Source organism: Plasmodium malariae, assembly GCF_900090045.1.
Source record: "Plasmodium malariae genome assembly, chromosome: 3".
NCBI lineage: Eukaryota > Apicomplexa > Aconoidasida > Haemosporida > Plasmodiidae > Plasmodium > Plasmodium malariae.
Genome location: NC_041777.1, coordinates 891,925 through 913,058, shown reverse-complemented (window position 1 = coordinate 913,058; position 21,134 = coordinate 891,925). Strand labels below are relative to the sequence as shown.

The following is a 21,134-nucleotide window of genomic DNA, read 5'->3' as shown; positions in this document are numbered from 1 at the left end:
ATGTGCAAATGGTGCCTTTACACTTTTTTTTTTTTTTTTTTTCTGTTATTTAAATATAGGTAATATGATATACAGGAAAAAAGGAACAAGTATTAAAAATAAAAAAATATATAATTTCCTTTTTTTTTATGGTGTTACGCAAACCGTTTATATTTGTTTGTGTAGTTCATGTTTTACATAATATCATATTAAACTGTCTGCAAGGGTAAAGTAATAGCTAAACAGTTGGACATAAAATTTTCATTTAGATATGCTGCACATACAGTTTAATAATATACTCATTCTCCGCAAATCTTGGAAATTACCATTTACCTTATTGCTTATAAATTACTATTATTCGTCTTTTCACACATTAGCATATATGTGCCCAAAAAATGTTGGTGAAAAATTCGAGAAATAAAAATATATACATATATATATATGTATATATATATATGCATATATATATATATATATGCATATATATACATTTATATGAATTTATAACTACGCATATTTATATGCATTTATAGCTACGTATATTTATATGTATACATACGAACACACGTGCACGTCCACACGTACATTTATGCAAAGCAGACTGTAGATTCACTGAACAAGCAATGTTTCGTTTAGCTTCATTTTATCCCCCACATTTATTTTAAACGCAGTTATAATTTATTCTCATTTCAATGAAAAATGGAAAATATATTTTTACATGTTCGCATGAAAAACAAAATAAAACTCTATTAAGTAAGAATTATCCACTTCATTAATTACCGTGTGTTGTTTGCCCTTTACAACAATTTTAAAACCACGGGAAGAGATTATCTCCCTTCATAAATACCTATGTGTATCTATATCGATATATATATATATATATATATCTATGTAAACGTTACTAATAAATATTTTTTTTTTTTTTTTGTAATGTATTTATCCGAAATAAAGCTCTGCCTTATTTTATGAAAGCATATTAATATTACAATACGTAAAAAATAAAAATATACTAAATATCTGTTCAAAATAGAAAAAAAAAAAAAAAGTTATACAATTCAAACATGTTCATCCTATTTAAAATTAATACCATTCAAAAAGGCTCGAAATTTTCATTTTTTTCAATTTATCAACAAAATGGAAACGAATATAGATTTTCCATGCAAACGATTTTTTATTTCACCTATTTTGGTTATGTAATTCGACGAAATGTATAAATATCGTCAATTTGTTCATATTATACAACACGTATGAAGGCATGTCTATCTACTACATTCACATAATATACGTATACACATATATATAAATATGTATAAACATATATATAAATATGTATAAACATATATATAAATATGTATAAACATATATATAAATATATATACACACATATATACTTATATACATATCACTAAACAAATGGAGTTTTCATAAAATTTCATAAAGCTCACTAAATATCCTTCTTTAACCTTTCACTTTTCTAATATAAAAAATGTAACTAGCTAATTTCTGCTTCAACAATATTTATGTTCATAAAACGTGCAATAAGGTAGAGATTACCGTCATACACTTTTATTCTTTAAATACAATATTATTTTTGCTCATAATATCTTAGCTTTTTATTCTTTTGCTTTAAAATGTTTAAAAGTGGGAAAAAAAAATAAAAAATAAAAAACGCTGATTTATTTCGTTGCAAAAAACTTTGTTGTATTATAAACTGTTAATTTTAAAATATTTGAGGAAAAACAAAAAGATAAAGAAGATTCTCCTTGATTTGTCGAATAAACATTTGCAATGAAATAAATAGAATAAATATATTATACAATATACAGTATATATATAGGTATTCATTTTTATACGCCCATAAATATATATACGTGCTTATATATACATAGTGCATAAATATATCTATGTACATAAAATATTATTCCATTGTTTATTCAACCACATATGGTCCTTTTTAGCTTGGACGGACAAGGGTGTATAGGGGGTTTTAAATTTTTTTTTTTTTTTTTTCTTCTTGCAGTAGGCGCTGCATATCCTTATTTAAAAAAAAAAAAAAAAAATATATATATATATATATGAGGAAATGAATATGATACTGTAAATGAGAACAGTATACCTACCTTCTGTTACTATGCAATAAAATATAACGAGATTTTGCTTAAAAAAAAAGAAGCTTACCTTGACCCTGAGAAAATATTCGTTCCCCCTGTAAAAAAACAATTTTTAATTCATTTTTTTTTTTTTTTTCTTTTTTAACCTTTTTTTAATCCTTTTTTTAATCCTTTTTTCATTGCATATTTCCTAAATTATGAAATTTTGACGAACTCCCAAATTGTATGAAAAGGTAATAACATGAATAGTACAGTAAAAATTAAGTGAACATAAATTAATATAAAATAGAATAAAATAAACGAGTTTCAATAGTGGTACATATGTATAAATAAATGTTTGCAGATGTTTGAATATATATGCATATATTAATATATATTAGTATTAGTATATATTAGTATTAGTATATATTTGTATTATTATATATTAGTATTATTATATATTAGTATTAGCATATATTAGTATTAGCATATATTAGTATTAGCATATATTAGTATTAGCATATATTAGTATTAGCATATATTAGTATTAGCATACATTAGTATTAGCAAATATTAGTATTAGCATATATTAGTATACATATATATATGTATATATAAACCGTAGCAGTATAGTAACACGTGGAGCGGGCATGTACATACATTTATGCATAGTATATAACAGCTTCTATCCCATTTGTGTTTTGCTTACATAATTAGCTAATTAGAGGGAAAATATATTTTATTCCTTAAAAGGAAGAAGTTACAAATTTGATACCCTTTGTATAGTCTAAAAAGATAGTGGATTTGTATAATGTACATATTTATACATACGAGTATATGCACTTATTTGGAAATATTTAATTTGCTTTATGTACATATGATGGTATTCATGAACGCATATGTTTTTGCATCATTTTGTTCCATTTTATTTATTTTATTATTTTTTTTTTTTTCTCATTACGCAGTTAACTTTTGAACAGAATGGAAGCAACAACGTCGGATATAAAACTTTTTAAAAAGTGGTCCTATGAAGAGATCAACATAGCCGATTTGTCATTGGTAAAAAAAAAAAAATATAAATAAAAAAAAGGAAGAAGTATAAAAAGAAATAAGAAGTAAAAGAAATAAGTAGTAATAGAAGTGGAAATAGAAAAAGGGAATAAAATAATGAACGACAAAAAATAAATACATGACAAAATGCACAATTATATGCATATGTATATGTATATATATATATATATTATGTGTGTATGTATGTGTAAATGTATGATAACACACATGTCTACGTGTGAAGTACCTAAATTCGACCTTGGCAGTTTATAACTTATGTTGTTCATTTCTTTTGCATGTGCAGGTGGATTGTATAGCCGTTTCGCAAAAGGCATGTGTGTACACACCGCACACGGCTGGGCGTTACCAGAAAAAGAGATTTAGAAAAGCGTTATGCCCAATCGTGGAAAGATTAGTAAACTCAATGATGATGCATGGAAGAAACAATGGAAAGAAATTGAAAGCTATAAGAATTGTTTCATATGCTTTTGAAATAATTCATTTAATGACTGGAGAAAATCCTATACAAGTTTTTGTAAATGCTGTACAAAAAGGTGGCCCAAGAGAAGATTCAACAAGAATTGGTTCAGCGGGTGTTGTAAGAAGACAAGCAGTTGATGTATCCCCATTAAGAAGAGTTAATCAAGCAATATATTTAATTTGTACTGGTGCCAGAAATGCTGCTTTTAGAAATATTAAATCTATTTCAGAATGTTTAGCGGAAGAAATTATCCATTGTGCAAATGAATCTTCAAGTTCTTATGCTATTAAAAAAAAGGATGAAATTGAAAGAGTAGCAAAAGCTAATCGTTAAAATGAGAGGAAATATTATGACCATGTCAGCTTTTTTTTTTTTTTTTTTTTTTAACAATTACAATAAAATTGTTAATTTTATGACTATTTTATTTTAAAGTAAGAAAAGAGGGAAAGCATGTATTGTTAGAAACGTTTTTATTATATATTTTTTTTTTTTTTATCCCTCGCATTGACATAATATGCAAATTTATTTTGCACATAAAAATTTAATTTTTTAACATAAATTTTTAAGGAAAATGCATTTGACCCTTTTTAGGCAGTTTAATTTTTGCACACATTTTAGAAATACTCATTGAGCACGTGCTGCAAGTGCAGATGATGTACGCATATATAGGCAATACGCATGTAACGTATATATGTATTCCTGTCTATATATATATGTATACGTGCCTGTATACACATATGTACAAAGTATGAATGTATATATATATATATATATATATATATATTTCAAATTTTAAATAATTTTTAAAGAGTTTTCAAAAGTAGCCTATTCTCAAATAAAATGTAGATACAAAGGACATATGGTCACTTTATGCCTGAACAAAAAATGTGTAGCTGTGCATAAAGTTAATGTAATCAAAAAATGGCATTATAACGAAAAAAGAAAGTTCGTGCAGCTAAGCATGCAATTTTGATAAAAAGAGGGGGAAAAAACGAGCTGTTATTTGAAAAATCGCACTGTTTTACAAATTCGTATGCTATATATACATATATGTTGTACATATGCATGTGTATCGTATACATACACACATATACGCTGCAACGGCACATATACGGCTACAATGACGCATATACGCTGCAATGGCACATATACGCCGCATATATGTGGACGTGTGGGCATGGTCGCAAAGGTTACTTCATCATCTGCTTATACTGGCGCACATAAAAATGAAAAAAAAAGAAATAGCAACACTGTATTAATATTAAAACAAATTTACGAAAAAAGAAAGAAGAGTGGTCATACTTAGACATAAAGGAAAATAAAATAATGTATATAATAATTCCCTTAACAAAAAAAATTAATAAAATGTTAATCATTAAAAGAATTTTATGTATGGTGTTTAAAAAAATTAAAACTTGTTTTCTTCTTTTAAAACTATCTAAAAAAAGCTTCACAGTTTTTTCCAAACATGTCTTCTTTTTTTTTTTGTTATTCAAGAATTTTTTCTTTTGCCCCTTACAGTAATCGACACTGTACCTTTTGTTTTCGACCTGTGAATGATCGTTTGTTTTTGTTGTTGTGAAAAAATTTTTTTGAACAAATTTTTTTAAATTACTCCTATATTCATGAGCATCTTTTACATTTCTTAATATACTTAAATGTCGTAAATAAAAAGACTTCTTCTTTTGTGAGTTACTCCTCTGCGTGTTGTAGTGTTCCATATACACATCATCTCTTTTTGCCTTCCCTTTTTCGATATGCTCATCAATATGATTCATGTTAACATACTCTTCTTCAATAATATTAACATCTTTTATTGTTTCCTTGTCCTGTCCTTTATATAAATCTTTCTCTACCAATGAGCTATTATTTATTTCATTTTTTTTTTCTTCTTTCTGAGCAAATTCAATTTTATCCCTTTCTTCAACGTAATAATATAACTCTCCCTTTTTACCATCCGATGGCATTTCACCTGTACATTTGTCTCTTCCCTTGCATACATTTTCTGCTACTTCTGTTGAAGTGTCAACTAAGTGGTTAATGCTGCTCGAAGCGGTATAACCTGACTTTTCGTTAATATTTTTTGTTAACATAGTTGCAGGACTTAGTTTAGCATTTTCTTTACACCACTGTTCTTGTCCTATGGAGTTACTGTCTTCCTCCTTTACGTTAAATGTGCACTTCTTAATGTTATATAAGTCATACTCTGAATAGTCGAGATGATCAAATAGATATTTATTGTGTGCATCTTCAATTACGTGAAATGATCTTTTTTCCTTCGTCTTACAACCAAATATTTCCTTTCTTGATATATCGTAATCAGAGTTAACAACTTTATCTTCACAATGATATTCTTTGTTTTTTTTAAATTCCTCATAATAATTCTTGTATTTATTTACATTTCTCCTTATATGAGCATACTCCCTTTTATTAATTTTTCGAATATGGTTTCCTTCGCCTGATGTTAATTCTGTCGTTACATCTGACCCAGGTGAAGCTACTGATGTTTGTTCTCTGAAAGAGATGGTATCCTCTTTACGAATATCTTTCTCCTGATGAACTCCTTTCTCTATGTCAAATCCTTTGCACGCTTTATCTCTTCGCTGTTTACACATGAACTCATTCAATTCATTTGCATTTCCGTTATCCCCTTCACTAAAGTTTACACCATTTTTCATACAGTGTTTCATACCTTTCCCCTTAAAATTATCCATAGTTTCATTCATTTCATAAGTTAACGTGCCTAGTTTTGATGTGAAAACAAAATTTAAAGAAGACATCCAACGGTTGACGTGCTTTTTTATTAGAACAATAACAAAGTATAATTTGTGAGTATACTTTATCAAATAGCATAAAGCATTCTTCCCATAATTTGTTAATATATTTGAACTTATAAGATTGTAATAAAAAGAAAATAGGTTTCTTATTATTGTATTATCTTTAACTTGAGATGACTGTGTTCCCATCTCCTCCGCTACGTTTTTCTTTTCTACCCCTTTGTAGAGCCTCTTATTAGACGAGTCATATTTATTACACAACATAAACTTCTTAGAACAGAATGTGAACAGTTTAAAAAACCTTAATATAACAAAATAACAAAAAAAAAGGACAAGATCCTTTTTCTTAATTGCATTTCTTATTATTATACTACTCTCTTTCTTCAAATATGTATTTTTATAATATTTTTTCATACCTTTTATTATGTTCATAAATATTATTAGCGGTCTATTTATTTCGCATATTATTAAGACAAAATAAAAATAAAAAATTTTTTCATTTTTGTTATATTTGCTTAATCCTAATATAGCTAATAAAATACACAACAAAATATGATTTATTGTTATGTGTACCTCTTCCTTTGTGCGTTTTTCTTTTTTTCTCTCTTCAGAAATTATCACATTTTTATCTGAACTGTTAATATTATTTTCCCTCTCAATTTCCCCCCTCCTATTTGCTTTATTTCTTCTTACTAAAAACCTTTTAATTTCATATTTTTTATTCCATTTTGTAAATAATTCTAAAATGTAGTAAGCCAAACAGAAAATGATATATGTAATACCAACCAAGTGAGTAACTTGTTCATACTTTTCTACATGAATTCTCTCTTTCCATGTTTCTGAAAACTCCAAATTTGAAATATTACCTGCATTGTTCAGGATATTTTTTTTATTACTTTGGAAAAATTGCAAAAGGAAAATATAAATTACAAGGTAATTTAAGAAAATGGTATTAAAAAGGAGGTGAGCAATACAAACGGTGGACAAATGTTTTTTGCAAAATAATTTTACAGCGATAGCAATATTGCAATTTGCTTTTTTGTATTTTTTGTATTTTTTCATCATTTTTCATCGTTTTTCAGTACCTTTCATCATTTTTTATGATTTTCTTTGCTTCTTTTTTTTTTTTTTTTTGTGTTAAAAAACTCCTTAGTCACATCAGTAAAATTGTTACAAGTGTAAAAAAGGACAAAAAAAAAAAAAAAAGAGAAGAGTAAAATGGATAGCGGTTTAAGAACAAGAGGAAAAAAATAAAATGAGTAGAGCCTTAAGAGGAAAAGCACGATCGCACGACAAACAAGCCGAAACAACGGGACGAAATTGAATTGAAATAAAAAAGAGTTCGATTAAATAAAATTGAATTTAAAAGAGTTAAATTGAATAAAATTTTAATAAAATTGAATTAAATGCATAAAAAGGAAACACGCAAAAATTGCAAAATTCCTGCTTTTTCTTTCGCTCACTTTTCATTTGTATTTTACACATTTTAAAAAAAAAATATATATTTTTTTTTTTTTTTTTTTTTAATTCTTTTGTATTGCCTTTGATTGTCATTATCTTTCCTTTTTTCATCGTATATACCGTACCGTATCGTATGTTATTTCATATATCATTCCACCTTATTTTTTTTTTTCTTTTTTTTTTTAATTTACCATAAAATGTAAGATAATCAACAGGTATAAAAATACGTATGTGTCCCTTTTATGATCGTATTTGCGGTAAAATGTACAAATAGAAAAAAATATATATATATATATATATATATAATACATACATACATACGTTATACATACATACATACGTTATACATACATACATACGTTATACATACATACATAAAGCTTCTTCAATAATGGATGGGGAAATAGATAAAAAACATAGAACTAAAAAAAAAAAAAAAAGGCACAAAGGGAGCGAGCGGAACAAAAGAGAATAAAATATTTTTCTTTTTGTCCATTTCCCTCATTGAAAAATATATCATGCAATCATGTAAACACCCGTGCATTGGTGAACACGCACATGACCCACGTACGTACGTGCTCACCGAAACCAATTGAAGATACCCCATTCGTTACTACAAAATTTTTATGTTCTTGAAATTAAAGCCATCCTTTCCTGTTACGTTAAAAGTAATGTACCCCTCTTTCTTGGCAGAAACACAGTTCTTCACATCGTCATCAATAAATATTATCTCGTCTATGTTTACATCAAATTCTTGTCGTATCTGCGAAAAGTATGAAGATGAAAAAAAAAAGGAGCAGTAAACATGTTTGCACATATTCATATACACTAGCACAAGTAGGTACCTATGTACGCATAAAGATACATGCGCATATATATATATATATATATATATATATATACAAGCGTTTGTCAAGAACATACCTTCTCAAGATGAAACGATTTGTCATTGCTCATAGGTTTTTGAAGCCCCAAGGCTTTATATTTTTTGGGTTCTCTATAGTAACTATAAATGAATAAAAAGAGACAAATATATATACTGCGATTGTCTTTTTGCAAAACATATTTTTAAACGTTTTTCCATTGTTATTTTCTTTTTCTTTTTTTTTTCATTTTTTTGTGTATTACTATGGGTAGTATGCGTAGACTTTTTCTATCTTAGTTTCACACTTGCTTTTCTTTATACAGTGTTGGACTAGATCTTCACCGGCAATAAGAGTTGTGGACTTTCCTCTTCTGCTGCTAATGGCCTCGTCATCTAAAGAGTGAGCAAAAAAAAAAAAAAAAAAATTAAAAAATTAAAAAAATAAAGAATATATAATATATATATATATATAATACGTAATCAATGTTAATATTAACCTAAATTAATATTATTTAATCTAAATGAATAATAGTCCACCAAAAAGTTCAAACATAAGAGGGAAGCGCCCCAATTGGCACTTCATCATCCCACACGAATGCATAAATGTACTTATAAACATATATATATATATATATATATATATATATATAACCCGAAGTAATACGCAAATAAATATATGGACGTATACATACATATATCTAACATATGCACACATGTGCGTATTTCACACACCTGAGAACGTGGCGACGGCAATTTTAATGCCATTCTCGTACAAAGCCTTCGAAAAAATTTTGAAGTGATTAGTAACAGCCAGTCCTATGTTTTTTATGTCGTTCGACTTGTCGATGTACCCTCCTTCGAAAATAAAAAAAATAAAACAAAATAATAAAAAATAAAAAAAACAAAACATTAACTAGAATAATATATAACAAAATAAAACAAAATAATAAAAAATAAAAAAAATAAAACATTAACTAGAATAATATATAACAAAATAAAACAAAATAATAAAAAATAAAACAAAATAAAACAAAATAATAAAAAATAAAACATTAACTAGAATAATATATAACAAAATAAAGAAGAAAAAAGTCGAACAGGTACATGTACAACACGCCCATTAGACCCATCGAATTTGTAATCGCTCTCTCATATATTTCTAATTGAAAAAATCAAAATAACATGCGCCTATTCACCTGAATGTGCTCCTATTATGGTCAGGTCGAAATCAAACACCACCATTTTTATATCAATATCCTTGAGCAGCTCCACGAAGCCATTAATGCCTTTTCCAGAAAAAAAGGATAAATAAAAAAAAAAAAAAAATTTCATATGTATATGTGTACACATATGTACATACGTACATGCATACATTCTAATGAACGAAGGGCGTTTCATGTATCATCTACACTCCCGCATTTATTGCTTGTACACGTTAGTCTACAAACAGTAATCCAGGAATACCCTTTTAACATGCAGTGATCTACATATATTAATACATATATTAGAGCATAATAGAACTAACAATAGTGCACATATTATAAGTTTTAACAATATCAGTCACAGCAGGAAAAGGAACACATATACCTACCCCCCTTCGCACACTCACACACATATGTACATTTAATAAGTAAAATTATGAATAAACGATTTTCACTTACTTTCTTTTTCATTTTTATAGTCAAAGTTTTGTAAGTAGTTTCTTATTGCAGTGAGTTTTTCAGGTCTCGCTTTCGCTTGTGTAGGCATTTCGTCGTGAAGCAGGTTATCAATAGGAAGGCCCTTACGAAAAAGTATGTATGCATACATACATACATACAATATAATAACGTAGAAATCTATAAATCTATACATATGTACATATAAATATACACCTGAGCATACATATATGTATGTAAATTCCCTTGTTTAGCGGGCGAAAAAGAATGATATGGGAGCTTTTCCTTAGTAAGGAAATTATACATACGCATGCATATATAAATGCATAAACATATGTATAAAACGTATGCATCCACGCCGACAAACTTCACCGCGGGCAGAAATGATAATTCTTTACTGCTTTTTACGAATGTGGAATTTTAAAAGATGAAATAGTTTCCCATTAAAAGTATTCTTAAAATTTAAAACGTACAAAATTAACACATACACATATAAAACGTACAAGTTTAAAACGTACAAGTTTAAAACGTACAAGTTTAAAATGTACAAGTTTTAAATGTACAAGTTTAAAATGTACAAGTTTAAAATGTACAAGTTTAAAACGTACAAATTTAAAATTAGATATGTAAAAATTACAAATTTAAAATTAAAAAAAATAATAATAAATAAAGGTGCTATATTAATATTTTAGCTTGAAAAAAAAAAAAAAAAAAAAAAAAATATTTGAACGGAGAACACATTTTTTTTTGTTCTGTCAACATAAGAATTCACAGTCGGTATAAAATTTAAACGAAAAATATGAAAAATGCGAAAATTATAAAAATTTTAAATTACGGGTCTCCACATATTCCACACGCCCCGCAACATCATACTTATGATATCTTCTTGTGCCTTTTAACTTTACACGTTCGTACGTTGGATGTGTTTCTTAAGATTCTTGCATTTCCACATACATCTTCACTACTTGAATATTTTAAAAACAAAATGAAGTGCATATTATAATAAAGGTTAACTATCATTAAACGGGTATGGTGCACGCTGCTCTATTTGCGCCATCGTTGGGCTGCGTCACTGTATAGTTACATCATGTTTAGTTGCATAGTTGTTTAATTTAATTTAATTTGATTCAACTTAATTATTTACAAATTTTTTAGAAATTATCGTACCATGCGTACTTATGGAAGTACTACCTTAACTGCTCATCACCTGAACAGTCAAACAGCAATAAACGTAATTCTTCTCCTCATTATTTTTACATATATATCTCCTCGTTAAGGGTTACTTTACTTTTTATCTGTAACTGAATTCTAATAAATTAACGTAATGGAGCGTACTAGTAACTTTATACAAGCATGTAAATGCTCCATGCATTTTTCTCCAAGCACTTTTGACCTGTATAAATTCGTTGAATAGATATACTTCTTATTTTTATATTAACTTTTTTATTCATTTAAATGTTCATAAATTAATATATGCATTTATTTATTCATTTATTTGTTTATTTGTTCATTCGTTTATTTGTTCATTCGTTTATTTATTTATTTATTTATTTAATTATTTAATTAATTATTTAATTATTTATTTAGTTAATTATTTATTTAGTTAATTATTTAATTATTTATTTAGTTAATTGTTTAATTATTTAATTATTTATTTAGTTAATTGTTTATTTAGTTAATTGTTTATTCATTTATTTATTTTTTTATTATTTTACTTATTTTTCTTTTTTTAAACCCTTTTTGCACATTTCACCTGAACAGGCAAGGTTGGTGTGCTTCACTTGAGAATTATTTCACCTTGGAAATGCGAAAAATAAAAAATTAGGGTAAACAAATTAAAACAAGGAAACACAAAAAAGATGGCTTCATGGACCAAACCTGTGGTGAAGCCAAGGATACAAAATCATGCATATATATCAACGCGATGGAGGTACGAATGTTTACAAATGTAAATGGACGTATAAAGCATGTTTGAAAAAAAAAAATAATAATAATATACTACAATACTGTGCAGTGCAGTATACAATACATTACAGCATAGCACGGTTACATATGTAAATGTGCTTTTACAAACGTTCGTAAATTATTCAAATGCACACTGATTTTTTATTCTCAAAATGTTTCGACAGTCTCTTTCGCCTCGCACACTTGCACATATATATATATATATATACATATATACATATATACATGTGTACATATATACATATATACATATGTATACCTATTTAAATCCACTGTGGATCGTACACCAAGGTATTTCAGCACCTCGTAATCGTTCATGCCTTCTTTTTCTTGAACCCCTTTGACCGCAAGAATCTCTTATCCTTGTTGCTGAGCACTGTGTGTTTTTTAACTTTTAAGTAATTATGTTTTTTGTTAAACCTGGAAATTTCTTTGGGTGTCTGATCTAACATAAAGGTATATGCGAGATGACCAAGATGTAGATTCTTTGCATTAAATACTGTTCTTAAATTTTTACTAACCGAATAGTAAGATGTAACTGAACACAAGTATGCACTTGTTGACTTTTCTATGAGCGTATTATTCGATTTAACAATGGATTGGAAATGATTTTGTAAAAACTCTAAAACATTACCACCAACGGATTTCAAAAAGGAAGGAATATATTCTTTTTTAATTTTATTAATTAATTCATTCCCTTTTATTTCTTTTAATACAATATTTTTATTTTTTAAAATATTGATAAATTCTTTTTCTTGGTATAATAAAAATAAATAGGAAAACCCTTCCTTATTTAATCTTGCTGTTCTACCAACTTTATGTATATATTCCTCTAGCACTTGAGGTATATCATATTGTATAACAACATCTAACGAGTTAAAATTTAAACCCCTTGAAGCTATATCTGTACATAATAAAATACCATTAGCGTTTTTTGAAAAGTCGTTAAAATTACCTAGTCTATCTTCTTTTGATAAATTACCGTGCAATATATATATAGGAACATTTTTAAATAAATAAACTCTTTTATGTTTATCCGTGTTGATGTTATATAATATTTGCTCCCCTTCGTCATCATTATCTATATAGGCATGATATCTATCCTGCTCATCACCACATCCTCCATATATATCATCGACAATCAAATTTTTGTACGGTAGTAATTTGAAATCGTCCCTTTTCACTTCCTTATACTTGTTCAACACACAGTTCTCTAAATGCTTCTTTAATAATAGCTCGTCCTCCTTCTCTAGAACAGGCTTAATTTCCTTATTCAATCTTTTATTCACTTCTATATTTTTTTTCTTAACATCCGTAGGCCAATATATATTCTTCAAAAGGATCTGGAAATATTCCACACTATTATGGTTCGACAAGAATACCACCGGCTTCATCTTCTTTTCCACGCACTCCAACAACATGCAAAGTAAACACCAAAATTTTTGCTTCATGTCTAATAATATGCAATGCTGCCTTAACTGTTCCGGAAGTTCATAGCTGCCAAAGTTTTCGCTCTGGGGGTAGCTCCCTGTGATGAAATTAGTGTTCCCATCATCATTTTGCGCAGAATTATCAGCAGCATTATCTGCGGAACTATCAGCCATATTCTCGGAAGCATTCCCCTGTGCATTACCACTTTCCAAATCAGCACCGTACGCCGAAAAGCTGGCTCGAGTTACACTTTTCTTCTCCACCCAAAGCGTCTTATTCGTTAAGCAGTAGTTGGCTAAACTTTTTATCGCACGGTTCAATGTTGCTGATATAAAAATCATTTGAAAATTTTTCCTGACTTGATCATAATTTTTCACTTCTTCTTGCATGCAAACAATTTCTTCATGTTTTAATTTTTTTATCATGTCATAAATTAATTTTATTTTATCTTGTGTTCCTAAGTATATTATCTTATCAGCTTCATCCAATATAACACTTTTTAAGTAAGTTAATTTCAACGATTTCGTGTGCTCCAGATGATCTAATAATCTCCCAGGTGTACATGTTAAAATAGATATTCCTTTTCTTAACCTATTTTTTTCCGATTTTTTTTTTTCTCCACCTGTTATGCATGACACAACAATGTACGGATACGGTTTCGTTAAAACATAAAATAAACTATTTATTTGTACAGCCAATTCCCTTGTTGGTGATAGAATTAAAATGAATGTACCCATATCTCTTGTAATTTTTATATTCTTTTCTTTCATATTTAAAATCTTCTGAACAGCAGGTATTGCGTAACATAGCGTTTTGCCTGAACCGGTCATACATTTTAGAAACACATCATTTTCTTTAAACATCAGAGGGATACTCGTTCTTTGAATGCTCGTTGTTTTCGTAAAATTGTTTTTCTCTAGAGTTTTTATGAGGCATTCACTTAGCACTTCCCTCAAGTCGGAAAACAGTCCCTCAAATATGCTACTGCTGTAACTACTGCTACTGCTGTTGTTGTTGTTGTTGTTGTTGGTACTATTACTTATTTTTGTTCCCCTATTATGGTACTTAACTAAGTTCATCTCTGAAACGTCCTTATCACTTTTTCGGTCTTCTCCATTTTCTAACGCACTCTTTTTAACGTTACAATTTTCGTTACTATAGTCTAAATGGGTAACAGGATCACTTACGTTCTTACAATTTATAGCTGATTTACTCCCTTCCTTGATCTTTTTTTTTTTTATGAACAAGTCATGTAAATTATTATTCGTTACACAGCCTCCTTTTCCGTCGTTTTCGAGGAACTCACAAAGAATGTTCTTATCTTCATCCCTATTTTGTTGTTCCTTCCCTCTCTTCACCTTCTCCTTCTCCTTCTTTTTCGTCTTCCATTCCTTTCCTCTCCTATTGTTGTCTTTCTTCTTCGTAATACCTGCTCTATCCTTTGAAGCATTTTTTGAAAAGAGCTTTTCTTTAAGTCCTTTTATTTTTTTTTTTTTTTTACTTTTCAAAAACGTTTTTATTTTTTCACTATTCCCCTTTAAAATATCCTTTTTGGAAAACTTTTTTTTTTCTTTTAACTTTTTCATCGTAAAAGGAAAAGACGTTTGACAAAGTTCTTCTCCACGTTAAGTAATATATCTCCGTCTTTCGGTAATTCACATTCGCATGTTAACATTTGCAAGCTCCCGTTCCCTTGTGTATATAAGTATGTGTATGTAAGAATTCTTTTTCGTTTGGAAAGAGTCGAAAAAATTTCAGTAAAAATATTAAAAGGAATATGTTAAAATGGAAAATCCTTAAAAACCCGATGGTCCGTTACACAATATTATATATATGCATATATATATGTATATATATATATGTATTTTCCACTGACTCCTATAACTGCATATCACAAAAAAATTCCCTTTATTATTGCTCAGTCAGGTAAAAAAAAAAAAGTTATGAACAAAAATTAGGGGTAAAAATTATGAACAAAAATTAGGGACAAAAATTATGAACAAAAATTAGGGGCAAAAATTATGAACAAAAATTAGGGACAAAAATTATGAACAAAAATTAGGGACAAAAATTATGAACAAAAATTGGGAGCCAAAACAATGAGGAGAGCAAGCCTAAAATAAATGAAACAAAAGAATGTAACGTAATGAGGAAAAGGTTACACGATAAGTAGATCGTTACTTAATTTAACTCATTCTTATTAAAACAAAAAAAAAAAAAAAAAAAAAATATATAGTTTAATGGACGAAGAAAAATTAAAGAAACAAATGATCATTACAAATACGATATATACTCAATAATATATATATTATAATATATATCACAACTATTTCAGTGATTCATTGAATTTTTTAATAATTATTAACATACATCTGCAGTAGTTAAAAAAAAAAAAAAAAAAAAAAAAATATACATTAACGTGTATTTCGATCTAAAAAAATTGAGAAAAAAATATATAAAATATTATAGCGAAGGAGAGTATCCATAAATTACTGCTAATGGTTAGATTATCATTTAGTATGATGTGGGCATGAGCACATAATTATATGCATACATATTTATATATATGTATATATTTGCGTATATGGTAATTTACCACGTGTTTTATGAGTATCCTTTTTTTTTATCCCTCTTTCTAATACTTGTCACGATGAAAAACGTTCCATCATTAGAGAATACAAAGTTAACGATACTATAGCTCAAGTACAAGCATGCAAACATGCAACAGGCTTTTTTTTAATGGTTATTTTTGTGAAGCTACTTTTTTTTTTTTTTTATTAATTCGTGTCAGTTAAGCAAAACGATATGCGTTCCTCAAGCGATGGACGAGGAGAACGATTTTCCGCGCAGTTCGTAAATTTTACCAATTCGTGCGTTATATGTATGCATCGATAGCGTACATATACACTCACAAAATGTTGTAGTACTATATATATATGTTTACACGTATGTATGTATGCATGCAAGTATTTAAGTATATATACATATATATATATGTATATATATATATTTATGTGCGTGTAATATATATATATTTATGTGCGTGTAATATATATATATGTATGTACGTATGTGTACACGTACGCATGTATCCATTTACACATATGTACGCGTGAACCGCGACCCCTCATCCAATCGCCATTTTGAATAAGCCTCCAGCCTGATGAACTTTCTCTTTTATACTAACAAAACAAAAGAGAACAATATAAACCTTGAGAACTTAGAGAGTGACCCAGTAACGCTGAGTATACACCTAGAAGAGAAATATGCATGCAGCGGTGATGTATTTAAAGCTATATTTAGATTGAAAGGACCTAGGAAATACTTTGGAAATGTTAAACTGGATTATATAGTTATATATATATATGGAATGTATATATTTAATAACGAGGTATTATATATAAATAGTAATGATCTGATTGGGAAACAAGATAGATTAAATTTTCCGTTTTATCGTAGGAGAGATATAAATGAACAGAAGTTTTTAATCTTTTATACTAACTCTATAATATTATGTACAGATATAAATTTTGAAAAACCCGATGATTTATCTTATTACCTTTTAGAATGTATATTACCGCCTTTTGTACCCCCATCATATAATGGAAAAAATGTAAAATTTAAGTATTACATATATGTACAGTCAGTTAAACGATTATATAAAAATAGAAAAGAATTTATTACAAAGAAATCTGAAGCTTATTTCCCCATACAAGTTCTAAGCGCTAAGTATCATACTTCACCTATACTTAATTTTTCATGCTTCCCTATAAAACCATTGGATCTAAAAATAGATAACAAGGGAAATAATTATAAGTATTTCTTCCACAACTTTCATATTATAATTAGGGATTCAAAGAGGGATAGCATAACTGGGAGTTATGGCGGCTTTAGGTCGAATGATTGTATAGGAAGTGCCTTCATAGAAAGTGAATGTAAAGATAGCGAAACCAAAGAAAGCGAATATAAAGCTGGTTTCTTTAAAAGCATTTTCTTTAAAGATAGTGAAAGTAAGAACAGAAATTATAAAGATGAGGATACCAAAGACGATTACACCAAAGATAGTAATTCCAAAGATTATGACTACAAAACCTACAGCAGTAATAAACGCGCAATGGTAAACGCTCTGCAGAAAGCTAGCTTTAATAGTATGAATATCCCGACATATATTTACAACAATGCGAACAAAACAAACTTAGAATGCTTGTTATGTATCTATAACATTTGCTGCCAGAGGAAAGAAGATTCTTCTCTTTATTTACTGAACTATGTTGTTTACAATTACAATTACTTTTATTTTTTGCACTTGTTTTTTTACATAGTATACCACTACGACTACTATATCGGTAAAGTTAGAACCAATCCGCGTATGAAGAAAGGCTTACCTTTTCGGTCCCTTATAAACATGTTACGGAACTGTAATAGTAATACTTTAAAAGAGGCGGGTGGTAGTGGCTGTAAGGGCTTGTCAGATGTGCCATCATTGGTTTTAAATCGATCATCGTCCCCCGTACTTGGAATAGAGAAGAAACAGGGAGGGAATCCCTTACCAAAGGAGGACTCTGCAAATAAAGAGCGAAATGGAACATGCATAGCAAGCGCAGCGTGCACAGGTGAGGGGCACACAAGTGGAACATTCGGAGATATGGATACAGCATTTAATAATAGCAGTAGGGGTAGAAGCACGAGTAGAAGTAATAAATGGGATCAATATTGCTCAGGTGAACAAGCAGATGATCAGCGTCATCATCAACAACAGAAGTATCATGAGCATCACCATCACCAGGAGGATGATGCATTTTTGGAGTGCCCTCTAAATAATATCGTCCTGTATGATGATGACGATTTGAACCATTTTTATTTTTGCAATTATGATGACTTTATGTTCAATGAAGTGAAATATGTGCCTATACGATGGTATGACAACCTAGTTTTAGACAAAGCTAAATATGTGTATGCAAAAGGTAGTGAGAGTAATTTTGCCAACATAAATTTTGACAGCTACTCACAGTCGGAGCAAAGTACATGTAGCGATGAAGAGGAGGAGGGAGAAGGAGAGGGAGACGCCGTTAACTGTCCAGCTCCTCAGGTGCGTGCTCACAACAAAAGGCACAGTAGTAATAACTACGGTAGTGACGACAATCACAGCAGCAGTAGAAGCAGCAGTAGCAGTAGCAGCAGTAGCAGTAGCAGCAGAAGCAGTAGCAGCAGTAGCAGCAACAACAACAACAACAACAACAACAACAACAACAACAACAACAACAACAACAACAACAACAACAACTGTAGTAGAAGCAGTGCAAATGAAGACATACCAGGTGAAATGCATGAGGAAGGAATGGGCCAGAGCAGTGATAGCAAAAGAAGAAGGGGAACCCATTCAGAGGAGGGTGATAGGGGCAATGAGGACCATGACAAAATTAGGCAAGAAACGAAAGGAGAAACAAAAAGTAAGAGAAGCAATGAAGGACAGCATAGGAGCAACAGTGAAGGACAAGATAAGAGCAACAACGAAGGACAAGATAAGAGCAACAACGAAGGACAGGATAAGAGCAGCAACGAAGGACAGGATAAGAGCAACAACGAAGGACAGGATAAGAGCAACAACGAAGGACAGGATAAGAGCAACAACGAAGGACAGGATAAGAGCAACAACGAAGGACAGCATAGGAGCAACAACGAAAGACAAGATAAGAGCAACTGTATAGTATATTACGATAAAAATTTTGAAAAAATGAATACCATAATAAAACATATGTATGAAGAAAACATGTTCAGGTGTATTAATACAAAAAAAATAAAATCATGTTCTTTATCAAATGCAAATAATACTAGTACAGATTCATTTCTGCTTAATATAGACGAAGAAAAAAAGAATGCGCCTTTTAATAATCCATCTAAAAATGTATATAGGATAAACTCGAATAATAAAAATATTTGTTTTATTACAGTAACGGATGGAATAAATAATAATATAACAAATACATTTACACCTAATAGTATTATTAATATAAATATAGATTTTAAAAATGCGGAGATACATACTTTACATGTAGATGCTTATCTAGTAAGAATTGAAAAAATTAAAATAAACCCCAAAATTTTAACTATTACAAGAAATAGATTGTATGATGAAAATGATGCTTTAGAAGAAGGTTATTCATCACTTGACTCAGATAATTCTTCATATAATGTTATATCGAATAAAAAAATTATAATGCAACAGAATGTTTCTACCTTGTATTGCTCTGAAAAAAATATTAGTATTACATTAAACGATGAAATAATACCAACATTTAGAAATGACCTTGTAAAAATTCAATATTTTATTGAAACAGACTTTTTTTGTTTTAACAACAGCAATAATGCTTTTGAACCATTTTCTCATAACAAAGTACTGGATCATGTGTACAGTCTGAAATTCCGTATTCCTATATTTGTTATACAGGGAGTACATGACAGTTTGTATGAAAACAACTCTAATGTAGATATACCTTGGCATAATACTACAAACAGTAAATTGCTTGAGCACCAACTTTTTTTGAAATACAATCATAAGTTTACCTACACGGATAAGAAGCAATTTGTGAAGAGCATGAAAATGTAGTTCTTTCAGTTCAGCCGATAAGGAGCGCATGTTCACGAACTGATTGACGGATGACCATGGACACTCGGAAGCTGGCTTAGTAAAGCGGCTTTCCCCACTGCATCACTGCTTCGTTACACCGCTGAGTTGTCATTTCATTAAGTCGTCATGTTGTCAAGTTACTCGATTTTTTTTCATTTCTTTAGTGCAAAATGTCTACTTCGTGAAAAAAAATTTTTTGAATAAGCGGACAAAAAAGTAGGAACAAAAAGAAGGCTTCACATGTGTGCATTTTACAACTACTTAGTATATCTTTTTATTAAAGCATTTTTGTAACTCCTTTTTAATAAAACGGAAACATGATGCGCACGTATACGTAATACATGTACATGTGCATGTGAGATGCTCGTCGCCTCATTTCTTGATTGTGTTAGATACGAACACGACACTTCTAAACAGTTAAAAAAATTTTAATTTTCAGTTACACGTCTAGTCACTGCTAGACATTTCTAGTCATGGTTTAGTCACGTCTAATCACTTCAAATCTCTTAGTTATGCAGTCATGCATGCGAAATTTCATGTTTTAAAATTTGCAAGACGAGCAAAAGTGATAAGTTTTAAGCGTACAAAATGGAGGGGTGGAGATGAAATGAACACACGTATGCACGAATATATGTATGCATATTTATATGTAAAAATAAAGTAGTAAAACATTAACAATATGTGGTATTTGGTTACGTATTAATAAGGGTTTAAAAAAAAAAAAGGAAAAAAAAATAAAGGAAAAGGAA

The 21,134-nt window shown here is 29.1% G+C and overlaps 5 protein-coding genes across 5 annotated transcripts; 2 read left to right on the top strand and 3 right to left on the bottom strand.

Annotated features, from left to right (window-relative positions):
• Positions 1-3,050: 3,050 nt before the first annotated feature.
• On the top strand, positions 3,051-3,933 carry PmUG01_03028000 (40S ribosomal protein S5, putative; the record flags this gene model as incomplete). Its single annotated transcript, XM_029008914.1, has 2 exons — positions 3,051-3,128; positions 3,424-3,933. 2 exons carry the CDS (start codon positions 3,051-3,053, stop codon positions 3,931-3,933), a joined length of 588 nt encoding a protein of 195 aa, XP_028859494.1.
• An 857-nt stretch (positions 3,934-4,790) lies between these two features.
• PmUG01_03027900 (conserved Plasmodium protein, unknown function) lies at positions 4,791-7,442 on the bottom strand (the record flags this gene model as incomplete). The annotated part of the gene is made up of 1 exon (XM_029008913.1): positions 4,791-7,442. The coding sequence occupies one exon, from the start codon at positions 7,440-7,442 to the stop codon at positions 4,791-4,793; it is 2,652 nt and encodes an 883-aa protein (XP_028859493.1).
• Positions 7,443-8,451: 1,009 nt separating this feature from the next.
• PmUG01_03027800 (conserved Plasmodium protein, unknown function) lies at positions 8,452-10,452 on the bottom strand (the record flags this gene model as incomplete). The annotated part of the gene is made up of 6 exons (XM_029008912.1): positions 8,452-8,601; positions 8,763-8,844; positions 8,967-9,096; positions 9,436-9,558; positions 9,900-9,989; positions 10,365-10,452. The coding sequence occupies 6 exons, from the start codon at positions 10,450-10,452 to the stop codon at positions 8,452-8,454; spliced, it is 663 nt and encodes a 220-aa protein (XP_028859492.1).
• A 2,188-nt stretch (positions 10,453-12,640) lies between these two features.
• Positions 12,641-15,343, bottom strand: DBP7 (ATP-dependent RNA helicase DBP7, putative; the record flags this gene model as incomplete). The annotated part of the gene is made up of 1 exon (XM_029008911.1): positions 12,641-15,343. One exon carries the CDS (start codon positions 15,341-15,343, stop codon positions 12,641-12,643), a length of 2,703 nt encoding a protein of 900 aa, XP_028859491.1.
• A 1,577-nt stretch (positions 15,344-16,920) lies between these two features.
• PmUG01_03027600 (conserved Plasmodium protein, unknown function) lies at positions 16,921-20,364 on the top strand (the record flags this gene model as incomplete). Its single annotated transcript, XM_029008910.1, has 1 exon — positions 16,921-20,364. The coding sequence occupies one exon, from the start codon at positions 16,921-16,923 to the stop codon at positions 20,362-20,364; it is 3,444 nt and encodes a 1,147-aa protein (XP_028859490.1).
• Positions 20,365-21,134: the final 770 nt, after the last annotated feature.